The 13,035-nt window shown below is 33.6% G+C and overlaps 1 protein-coding gene across 1 annotated transcript; it reads left to right on the forward strand.

Annotated features, from left to right (window-relative positions):
- Window positions 1-8,696: 8,696 nt before the first annotated feature.
- LOC106476494 (NEDD8 ultimate buster 1-like) lies at window positions 8,697-11,770 on the forward strand (the record flags this gene model as incomplete). Its single annotated transcript, XM_022380349.1, has 4 exons — window positions 8,697-8,727; window positions 10,187-10,312; window positions 11,070-11,240; window positions 11,591-11,770. Coding segments are annotated over exons 2-4 (471 nt in total), but the record flags the coding sequence as incomplete, so codon positions are not given.
- Window positions 11,771-13,035: the final 1,265 nt, after the last annotated feature.

Genomic DNA, 13,035 nt, shown 5'->3' on the forward strand with positions numbered 1-13,035 from the left:
TATATATATAAGTTTCCACTGTTTATGTTCATTAACAGTATATATCTGAATTCAATATGCCAGAAGCTGCTTGAGTTTATCTTATGATTTTGAGTATAATTTGACTGTTTAGTATCTCCACCAGAATGCTGGTTTGAGGGCTTCGAGATGCTCAGCTGTCAACTGGCTCCTCAGTCTTGTTTTTACTATCTTTGATTTCGAGAAACATCTCTCACAGTGAACTTGAGTGATGTAAAGTGTCAGAAGAAAATGATACACTTCTTGTAAGTTGTCATATGCTTTCAAATTTAGCATATAGTCCTCAAGCAACTGAAAAGCACACTTTAAACAACATTTGCACTTTTGAAAAGTTTTGCATGAAGTAACCTTCTCATGTTATACTCTGTGATCGGTCTCATATGCATCAGTGATGTTACCTCCCTCAACAAATACCTCTTTCAGTGCAGTATACTGGTCTTCTAAACTTTGGATACACACTTGTAAAATGTTCCAGTCCAGATCATACTTTTATATGACCTATCTTATTCATTAATCTGGCAGCCAGGCTCTTTTTCTTTATGTAAGCAAAACTCTTAAGGTCATAACACTGCATATTAGCACACACTTCACTGTGTTCTGAAAATCATCTCATCAAACTTCCTTTTACTTGATAAATTAACATGTTGAACTTATCAATCCTGTATGTAGTCGTAAGTGATGTAGTTGTATCACCCTTCTACAGATCTTGTTTCATCATGCTTAGTTTTTTTTCTCTTTCTTCAGATAGGCAATTCAACTGACACATTGACTTCATCACATTTCTCAACATCTAACATATCTGGCCAATCAGTGTTGCACAAAATTTTGTCGATTTGTCTAACAGATTTGTCTACTCTAGCTACAATTCTTAATTCTTTTCAATTTGTCTACACCTAGCTTGCTTTCAATTTCCTTTTTCCATATATCCATTCAATTGTAAGAACTTTTGAAGAAATCTGTAGGTTCTTGCACAAGATTGAATAATTATATTGCTGCAACACATACCTTTGTTGAGTCTAAACTGAGTACATGTGCATAGTACTATATTTGGACATTTGTATTCATGGCAGAAGAGAGCTTTGCCTGTAAGGTATTGTACTGCCCATGGCAAGCTACTGCTCCATCTGTGCTGTTTGAAACACACTAGTTGATATCAATTTTGTAGTTTCCAAATACACTTTTTACTAAATTGAACAGTTCTTATCTACTACCACTGTGGCCATGGGAAGGAGAGCTAGCAGCTTCTCAATTACTTTCCCACCAAGCGCATACTGGACTACCACAGCATACTGATCAGTTGTAGTGATGTCTTGAGTAGAATCGATCTGTACTGAGAACATACCAACATTTCTAACTCCATCTGATAGAACGTTCTGTATTATATACTTCATTATGACAAGCAACTTGTTGACTGTTGTTTTACTGATGAAAGTAACTGAAGCTCGCCTCTTCCAGTAGCTCCGGACTTCTTACATTCTTTGGAGTTAGCAATTACTTTGTTCAAATGCTTTGAGAGTGGCATTTCATATTGACTTTGAAGTTTTATCACTTCCAAGAAAACGTTCTGATTTATTTCATCTTTTTTTTCAGCTTGTATGTAGCTTCACCTCTGTTTCTTCCAAATAGAATATAAAGTTTTTTAATATTCATCACATGTACTTCACAATTTTGCATGTGTTCTTTAGGTTCTTCATATTCCCCTAAACATTGATGAACATGGTGCCAAGTCACTGCATCCATCACAAATGAAAACCTGGTATCACTGCTTGAAAAGTTTAGACAGAACTTGCAGAAAAGCTTCTATTACTGATTTGAAAAAGAAAGCTATTGATTCTTAATTTTTCTACTATCAATTGTTTATCAGTAGAACACATCCAGGTCAAATGGGTGAAGTGGTTGAACTGGATGTTGGGCAAAAAATTCTGTGCATATCATGACTTGTTAGTTTAGAAAATATGTTCACACCATCAGAGATTTCACTCTTATGAGTCTTCTGCTCCTCTCTCTGTTTTGAATTTCTCGCTGCTGTGTTTGTTGCAGCTGCTGCTGTAACATCATCATCTTTATGTGAATGAACAGGTTACATAATTTCAAGAGTTTCTTCATGGTCAGTTGCTTATGTAACCTGTTGATTATTTTGAAATGGTCAATGTGGGAAGTAATTTCATAGTTCTGTCTATCAAATAAAGGAACTAATATGATAAATGTCCCTGTATCTTGTAAAAATCAAATTTGTGATATTTAGGAATGATTTACTCATCATTCCTATAAGAGTATTCTGGCTTATTGTACTTAGCAAATTTCACTTAATGTCACCAGCAAAATTTCTATGGGAGTACAATATTTCATGACATTTTCATTATCAACCAGACTTGTACTGACAAGCTAGATTGGTTATCAGCTCTTCATGGCATAGGGCCTGAAGTGTTTTAGAACTACTGATCAAATGTGCTTTCACCACAGAAATTAATTTTTATAAATGGTTAAAGAACATTTATGATATGATTTTAATAGTTGAAAATATTTATTATTGTACGTAATACAGGAATCTTTATCGTCAGGGCCGGCCTTAGCAATTGCGGGTCTTAATTTGGACCATTTTTTTTTTTAGGGGGGGGCACTGGACTTAAGATTATTTCAAATTAGGTATGAGGAATATAGGCTATTACGTTGTGTTAAGAACAAAACAATATCTATATTTATTAACTTATATTTTGACATAAAACGTGTTAAAACAAAACTATATTTATAAAAAAATATTTCTTGCTTTCTGTTCTGCAAACTCTTTCAAAATTTTATCGAAATTTTAAGTTTTTTGCTTCATCACATTCTATGGATAATATTGCAAGGCTGTTGAGTCTATCTTGAAGCATGTTTGACCTTAGATAAGATTTGATTAATTTTAACTTTGAAAAGTTCCTTTCCCCTGATGCCACTGTGACTGGTATTGTCAAAAATATGCATAGAGCAATAAGAAATTTGGAAATCCAGTAGCTCTCTCATTCAACACCAGGAATTCCAGGATTTTTAAAGGCTTTCCAAAGCACGAAGAAGGAAGAAATGGCTTCAGTGCTTCCATTTCCTCGTCCATTTAAATCTGCTAATTTTACAGACAGACTTGACAGGTTCATTTTCCTGAATGAGCTTGACATCTGTTAGCGCAATTTCCAAATTTGCAGCATGTTTTTGTAATTCCTCCTTTGGAATTTGTTGAAATTTACTCAAAAAGCCAAATAAATCAACATGTTTTTTTCAACTGCTTAAACCTTGGCTCCAAAGACTGCATAGCCTTGTCTAAGACTTGGTTGAAGCAGTGTACCTTGTAAGCTTTTTTGGAATCAGTAATGGGATTATCAGCAGACTCGTAACTGAAGTGTCTTTTTCTCTTTCGCAGTCGTTTTGTTTGTAATAAGTCATTTGCAAGCTTATTTGCACTAACTAAGACTTGTTCAAAGCCAGTCTCTCTCTATACTTTATCAGCTAATGCAAGAGTTTTTTAGATGAAGAAAGATCTGTGGCAAGATATACTGTATTGCTCTGCAGCTTTTTGTTGACAAAACGTACTTGAAACAACAAAGCATGTCAGAAAACCAATGAAACAATGAACTTGTAATCTTTCATTTGGTTAGTTAATGATTCAGCTTCACTTCTTCCTTGAGAATTCTCTGATGTTTGCTATTTCTATGAGTGCATCACAGAAATTACTATCTTGATACCTTACAGTCTTTACACTTTGAATTCGACACTCCCACCTTGTTTCACAAAAAGGCTTTATGGAAAGACCCATCACATGCTTTCGAAAAACTGCCCATCTCTTTGTTGATGTTCAAAAAAGCACACAAAGATGCTAAAGTGTTCCAAAAAAAGTCATGGCATCAAGACAGGTTTTGGCCATATTTCCTCAGACTAAATTGTAATTGTGACAAGCACACGGTGTAAAAAATGCTCTTGGATTTTCTTGTAAAAGTCGAGCCTGAACCCCTGATTCCTCTCTTCTCATGTTAGCTCCATTGTCATAGCCCTGACCTCGGATATTACCTGTGTCTAATCCTAATGTTTCAAGTTCCTGCTTAAGCACATTGTACAAATTTTCTCCAGTACTGCTTTCCATATCTAAAAACTTTATAAACTGTTTATATATACCGGCTAGTGTATTAGGTAATGTTCCGTCGGACACACATCTAATTATCATGGATATTTGCTCTTGATGGCTGATATCTGGAGTGAATCAAAAATTACAGCAAAATACTTTGCTGCTTTTATTCGATGAATGATTGTCTTTTGAACTGCATCTCCCATGATACTGATGATCTCATTTTGAATATATTTGCCGAGGTAGTGATCATTAATTTCTTTACTGGATGCTCTTGAATTACTGGGTCAAATTTTCCCAACAATTCTATAATTCCAAGAAAGTTCTATTGTGTGACGTTTCTAACTGTTCAACAAAGCTATGAAATGCCAAATTATGGTCTGATAAAAACTGAACTACAGCAACTAGTCTTTCAAAAACGTGATGCCATCACATTGTTTCTTGACTGATCAGTTTCTGTTGGACCTTGTTGATAGTTTCTTCAGCAGAAAGTCTTTTGACTTTTCATGCCTTGCCAATCTAGTATGGACATTGGGCCAGCTGTTGAATCCTTTAGTAGTCAAGACACTTTTCACATCATTTCCAAAGAGGCAACAATATAAACAAAATATCCTGCCAGCTGACACAGAGTATCTTACCCAAGGACGATAAGTGATTTCACCATTTGAAAACTTTTGAGAAATGTGTTCCATTTTTGTTCCGAGGAAAGTCTTCCAAGAGAATTTTAGGTGGTACATTTTTCACTAAATAGTTTCTCACACGTTGGTCAATTCTTTCCGGTCAGGTAGTTGGTTCATCTGTTATGTTTAGCTGACCCTCAAGGCTTACATTGTTTGGATCTTCTCCTGCAACCGAAATGTTCAAACCAAACAAACAAACAAAACATTCTTGTTCTGGAATGTCTTCTGGATCCTTGATATCACTGTGTTTCGTAGTCTCTCTGCTCTGACTGGTAGTTGCATCAGATTGAGGTATTTCTATGTCATCAAATGTTTCTTGGGCTTCTCTGTTGCTTTCTGTCAGCTCCATAGGTCCTGGCGAAACATTTTCTTCTCTATCAACACTTACATTTCCCTGGTCGGCCTCATCAGATGACTCTGAATTAGTTCTTCTCAAAAACTTATTTAGAGCATCTTTTTGCTTTTCTTCGGCAGCCTTCTTTGCTTATTTTTCTTTTTATATTTCCTCTCGGGTATATCCTGCCAGCATCTTGGGCTCACTTTGGTTTAGTCATTTTAATGTAGCCTAAAAAAAAGCAAACAAATATAATATTAATTAACTAAAGGGGGAAAATTATTTTCGACAACATTACAGTTTTGAAATTTGTGTCATTTGACCTCATCTTTAATGCTATGTTTATTTCCACTCTTCAAACATAAATAATTCTTCCATCCAACTATGAACTGTAGAGGCCCTACCTTATACCATTTAACCAGGGCCGAACTGTAACATGTAAGAGACCCTTGTTCCTCCACCATATAATAATAAATTCCAAACTGAAATTAAATTAAACAGCCTCTGATAAACTTGTAATGTTTATAAAAATAAAAATTTATTTATGTATATTTTTTATTAATTTATGTTAAAAATCTAATAATACAATGTAATTAAATATAATACTAAAGGTAGTGATTATAGAAAAAGCATACTAAAAAAATCTAAAGGTATGCATTATACTTAATGAAAAACAATATTAAGTATATAAAATTATAAATACTAAATGTGGTATTAAACGGGCCTGGCATGGCCAGGTGGTTAGGGCGCTAGACTCGTAATCTGAGGGTCGCGGATTCGAATTCCCGTCCCACTAAACATGCTCGCGGTATAAAGTGACTGTCAATCCCACTATTCATTGGTAAAAGAGTAGCCCAAGAGTTCGCGGTGGGTGGTGATGACTAGCTGCCTTCCCTCTAGTCTTAAACTGCTAAATTAAGAACGGCAGTGTGCATACTTACAGTTATAATTTCCCTGAGCAATTGTTTTTACTGGATTCTTCTCTTCCAACTGTTCAAGTTAAAACCATATACCAAACTAATTCACAGGAATAAATTAGTAGCATCAATGCTGCATATTCTCGAAATGCCTATATAAACACGGGATTGCTGTGTGATTAAAGGAAACTTCAAACCCCATACATATAATATACACTCCACCACATATATGAAGCCTAGTCTTATGCTTTTGATTTGCTTTTGTCCAAAGATTTTAATGAGGGGTGTAATTCTCAAGTATTATCTAAATGACAAGTGGTAAACCGAATTATATATTGGGCTTCACGTGAATTTTTTTAGCATAAACCAAACTTTAATTGCAAAATTCTTTAGTTCTCAAGAAACCTCACACTTACTCACGTGACTGGTCATTTTCATTACAACATTGCTAGGGGCCATAACCTCTAGACATCGCCATGAACACCTCAACAACCGCTGCTTTCGGAATTCGTATACAACACGTTGTATTAAGTAAATTTCTCTCCTGATGGTAGCAAGTATTAACTACTTTCGAAAGCAACAAGGAAACAAAGGTAACTTGACAGTTTTCTTGACCACTTGTTATGTGAAACCTAAATATACTCGGAAGATAAAATGAGTTCAAAATAAATATTATATTAATGTATTATAAGTTAACTATTAATAAAGACGCTGTCCTTCGACATATGCATGTATTGTTTTAATTGTATTTATAAATATAAACAAAGACTGATTCATTGTGGCTTTGTACATTTGTACCCATTATCGTTTTATCTTATTAAACTAAAAATCAAAGAACTCAAAAGAGCTTTTTATTAAATAGCTTGTTGTACCTCCTGTTATTAAGTGGACCCGTTCCATTACTTTAAGATTAGCTCAATTATATCTTAATATACCACATAACATCCAGTAGAAGCGATCATCCCGTGTTTAACTTTATTCGTGATTTGAATAAAAGTTGCCCATTTTTTACATTACTCAGTACTATTTCGCAATAAATATGTTTCTGTCTTTCTGTGGGTCTGTTTCAATGCTCTGAAGTTAATTCAGTTCGATCTAAATATACTACATCTCTAAAGAAAAAAAAAAGGATAATTATTAATCCAACTTAACCCGGACAAAAAGGCTTGAATTTACACATTTTTCTTTGGTGAGGCACTTTATCAAAAATATCCACTGTTTCCGTTGTTGTTTTAGCGCAAAGCTACCATTGGACCATCTGCGCTCTGTCCGACATTAAGAATCGAATTTCGGATCTTCGCACAACAAATCCGTAAGTTTACCGTTGATACATACCGGGGAACAAGTATCCACTGTTTCTCCTGAAATTTCTTCTAATAAATTTTGTAGAATTGTTGTTAGTAATGTGTAGTTTCGCCTTTCATAGTTTAGGCCTACTTTATATTAAATATTTCTTTTCTTTTTCACGAAAGGTGAAATTGAAAGTAGAATGACGTAGAGGCCTAATGCATTCCTTGATTGGCTGTATACTCCGCTGTGGACTGCAGTTTTCCAATTTCTCTTCCTTCCATCGCCCCTCCAACAGTGAGGATGAAGACTCACCTCGTGATAGATTTTCCTTCAGCCGTCTCTTCACTGAGAATAAATCCCTGTTACACTAGTTAACTATTGCACCTATCACTCTTTCCTTCTTCATCATTTTGCCTCAACACCATCCGGATTTAACCGGGCACTGGTCAAGTAGATTATTCGGCGCCTGATCATTGAAAGTGGGTTTTCTAGGGAAACTCCCATTTCAACTCATAAACAAGGTCTCTAGGCATTGGATTTATAAAACCCCGCCGCCCTTAAGGATCATAAGTCCGATAATGACCATTGGTTAGAAGAAAAGGAAGAGAATATTCCAAGGTTGACCAAAGCTCACAATTTTCCGTGTACAGCCCGTCACTCCCATCACGAGCGAGGCGAAGAAAAACACTCGTTTCTAAGCGTTCCAGGAGATCTTAAATCGAAACAACTACTATGATTTTTCTGTTTCCTCTGTTCTTGGGTCAGCAACTCAATGTCCTAATCACTAAAGTGACTAAACGATCACGGCCAATACTCCCGCCCACACACACACACTTCCTCCCCATTTGGGAAGAGCCCACACTTTTCCTTATTGCGCTCTCTTCCTTCAAATTAAATTCCTGTTAGATTTAATAAAAAATAAATTGGATCAGTAAACCAAAGACATAAAGTTAAGTCTTGTATAATGATGAAGTGTATATAATATTTATAGAGTTTGAGTCGTAGTTACTTCACCATACAGTAACCTAAATTAATTTACGTATGTGAATATTGTTATGAAATTTCGCTTAATTCATTATTCGATATCATTAAGCGGGCTAACTATTTGATTCTTTCACTAAATCATTAAACAGTTGGTCCACTATATAATATAGAATAATGAATTCAGCGAAATATCATAAAATTATTCAAGTGTCTAAATTAAATTAAGTTGTTGTATGGTGAATTAAAAAGGACCCAAAACCCCCATGGATATTTTAGGCCTATTTGTTGTTTTTGAATTATTATTATTATTATTATTTGTTAACTCGTGTACATTCCGCTAGGATAGTGAAAATGTGTTGAAACTTGATATTGTTGCAGACATTGGCCTAAGCCTAAATGTAGAGAAAAGGTGTATGTATGTTGTTAATACGGAAACAGTATGATCTTTTTTGAAAATATATGAGAAATAATATTCTTTTTATTTTGAATAGAGCAACTGAACTTTTTAAATTGCTTATATAAATATACGTTCTGATTTGTTATTATGAACAATATATTATCTGTGTTTATTTTTATCCATATAGTATTAGTATATGAATTTTCGCCGAGTTACTAAGAGTGAGAGTGAAACTAAGACACTTAGTAGAGTGGTGAGGCTAATGTTAGTCGACTTCTGCTGCTACCACTACCAGTTGTAGTATCACTATCAGTAATTGCTAATAATGCCTAGAAATTGGAACGAGTTTTGCTAAATTATATATAGTATTACTATTAATACGTCAAGAAGAAAGCGAAGAACGTCAACCTGTCATTTGTAAGTCACTAATTGACTAAAGAGTAAAGTCTAAAGTAAATGCATGAAATCAACATTTTTTCTTATAATTTAATATAGTCTAACCTTTAAATCTAACGTAATTATGAGATGGCTGATCTTTTAATTCAAATCTCAAGTGTTGTCTTTTGTTTTTATAAGAGAATATAGTACTTTATTAGCGATATACCTGACCTTGATTATTCTGTGGGAAATATTGCAACTGTCCTGAATCCTAGAGTTTTAAAGGAAGAGAAAGATTTGATATGCATCTATCTTTCATTTTTGGAAGGTCAACAGAGAGGGAGCAAGTGCTTGAGAATTGGAGAGTTCTGTTTTTAGAAGGAGTGATTGAGTTGCCCTAGCAATTATAAACTACTTAGTCTGACTTCTGTAGTTAGAAAAATTCTAGAGATTCTGATAAAAGAACCTCAGCAAAATCATTTATCAAAATATGATACCTTAAATGAAAGCCAACATAGATTCACTGAAGGGAAATCTTGCATTACTACTAATCCATTACCTTTTGTCTAGGATATTACTTGTTATTTGTAAAAAGGAAAAGGTGTAGACTTGGTGTACTTAAAAAGCTTTTTATAAAGTTCCAAAAAAAGATTAGCAAAAAAAAAATCACATCAGTTAGGGTTGAAGAAATAATATTTGATATAAAGATTTCTTGTTTTCTCTTGAGAAAAAAAAGTGATCTTTTTAAGTTTATAAAATTAATTCGAAGGATCAATATGATGAAGGCTAATGGATTTTTTGTGCTATATTCTTAGTGTAATAGGATGAGAGGACAGAAGTTTATGAGTAGGAAAAGTCGGATTAAGATAGTTTTATTTTCCCAACAGTTTATGGGATGAGTGGCCATCAGTGTTGGTGGAAGCCAGTTCTGTACAATAGTCTAAAAGGATAATTGATAATTTCCTGAACAGTAAAGGATGGGTTTAAGTTTTTTCTCTTTCTGAAGTGTGGATGTGAAGGGATAGTATTGAAGGACCAAATGGTCCTTTGTCGTCCATATATTATGATTGACTACTTTTTTTTCCCCCTATTAAGTAAACCATGGACAGTGCAGAGAATAAATGGACTGACAAAATAAGAGAAAAGCTGAACAAAGAGAAAATTAAGCTGTGGCTTCCTCCATACACAACAGAAGACTCAAAATTTGGAAACTATCCAGAGGTCAGTAAAGTTAATGCTGAGAAAACATTGATGTAACAAAAATAATGATAGCATTTTCAATGACCAAGACTTTAAAGTAGAAAGTGTTGCCCATTTACTTTACAAGTCATATACCAACAAATATCTAGGTAACTTTTCAACCAATGCCCATCTCAACTATAATATTAACTTTACAACCACAGTCTATCTCAAGAGTCATATTGACTTTCAACTACAGTCCATCTTGACTGTCATATTAACTTTCAACCACAGTCCATCTCAGCTGTCATATTAACCTTCCAACTACTGTCCATCTTGACTGGCATATTGACTTTACATCCACTGTCCATCATAACTGTTGCATTAAATTTCTAACCACTGTCATATTAACTTTCCAACCACTCTCCATCTTGACTATCATATTGACTTTTTATCCACTGTCCACCTTAACTGTCATATGAAATGTTTACATAGTTTGGAGAACTTTATGATATGCTAACTTGTTTTTGTTTAGTTTTATCTTGTGTACATCTCATAAAAAAAAGTTGCATGTTATGGTATTCAGTAGAATTTTGAATAACCTAAGAGATCTAATAAATGTCAATGTTAGGAAGTGTAAGGTTAGGCACTTGAGGTACAGAAAATTGGAAAGGCTCAGTATGAAACACCTGTTGACATTCAGTTTTAGTCTGTATAACTAACGTGTAACTGATTGGAACTCGCAAGTTTTTCACTTTTACAAATTGATAAAACTATTGTCATGTAATATTTGTTTCAGGGTTTAGTGAGCAATTTGAGTCAAGAATGTGGTATTCCTCCAGAGCTGGTTCCGTCAGTTTTGGAAAGACTCCGGTGTCATGCTTTAGATAAGTTAGCTGCCCGTAACAAATTTCAGCAGACTGGATTGGCAAGTTTGAGAGTGAAAGTCATTGGTGAAAATGATCAGAGGGTAGGTTTAAAATGCTTGTAATGTTTATTTTAAGACTAAACTATTTCTAGTTTTATTCTTTAAGTTCAGAAGAATTGCTCAAAGTAAGCTTATAAAATTTCAATGTTCAAAGAATCTTACTTCAAGATGCTTCTTCAAGGGTTACCATTTCCAGACTCTTCTTTTTCATTCTATAACATTTGTGTGCCATCATAACCAAAGGATTACACAAGAAATAATACAATATTACAACTTAAAAATGAACCGTGCAATATATACAGCTATGAATTTATTACACACAGTTTTCCACCTGTTTTTTCTTAGGTTTGCAAAATTTTTTTAATTTATTATTATTATCCTTTCATTTATAGAGAGCAAGTAAGGATTGTGAAAGTCCTTGCACTACGGTAGAGATTGGACTCTGTGAAAAAGGACAAAGTCTAAAAGATAAAATTGGACAATCTCTTCAAGTCTCTTCATCTTGTTTGAAATTAATCACATCGGGTCATGTCATTCAAGATGATCAGATTCTTCAACAACAGAAAATTAAGGTAATTAGTGTATACACAGCAAATATTTATTTTCACGAATAGGATTGTTGCCAACAGATTTCACACAGAAAAATAAAGCGATCAAAAAGAAATGTACATCATTTGGTATGAATTATCTAACTAATATATTTTCATGAGTTCTTAAAAATATGAGATGCAAATAAAGTTATGATTAGTTTGTTGTGAATTATTTTTGTTTTAGTAAATATGGTTTTGGAAACCTGGAGAACTCAGGGAACTGGGATTTTGAAATGGTTTGTGAACTTTACTGAATCATTGGCTAAGATGTAGATGAGTTTTTAAAACATAAACATTGCCTCACTAATTAGAAATATCTTTCACAATATAGTTTTTGCAACCTTAATACTTTGAAAAGTGACTAGAGAGTGTTTTTATGCACTATTAACAACACTAGCACATCATGGATAATGAATCATTTGTCTTATCTCAATATAAGGAAGCTGAAGCAATAATATTAGAGTATAACCTGTCAATAATATTAGAGTATAATTTGTCAATAAAACCAGAGTATAATTTGTCAATAAAACCAGAGTATAATTTGTCAATAAAACCAGAGTATAACCTGTAAATAATACTAGAGTATAACCTGTAAATAATACTAGAGTATAACCTGTAAATAATACTAGAGTATAACCTGTAAATAATACTAGAGTATAACCTGTCAATAATACTAGAGTATAACCTGTCAATAATACTAGAGTATAACCTGTCAATGAAACCAGAGTATAATTTGTCAATAAAACCAGAGTATAATTTGTCAATAAAACCAGAGTATAATTTGTCAATAAAACCAGAGTATAATTTGTCAATAAAACCAGAGTATAATTTGTCAATAAAACCAGAGTATAACATGTCAATAAAACCAGAGTATAACCTGTCAATAACCCAGAGTATAACATATCAATAAAACCAGAGTATAACATATCAATAATACTAGAGTATAACCTGTCAATAATACTAGAGTATAACCTGTCAATAATACTAGAGTATAACCTGTCTATAATATTAGTGTATAACCTGTCAATCATACCAGTGTATAATCTGTCAGTAATACCAAAATATAAACTGTTCATAATATTAGAGTATAACCTGTCAATAAAACCAGAGTATAACATATCAATAATACTAGAGTATAACCTGTCAATAATACTAGAGTATAACCTGTCAATAATACTAGAGTATAACCTGTAAATAATACTAGAGTATAACCTGTCTATAATATTAGTGTATAACCTGTCAATCAT

Source organism: Limulus polyphemus, unplaced genomic scaffold (assembly GCF_000517525.1).
Source record: "Limulus polyphemus unplaced genomic scaffold, Limulus_polyphemus-2.1.2 Scaffold10725, whole genome shotgun sequence".
Lineage (NCBI taxonomy): Eukaryota > Metazoa > Arthropoda > Merostomata > Xiphosura > Limulidae > Limulus > Limulus polyphemus.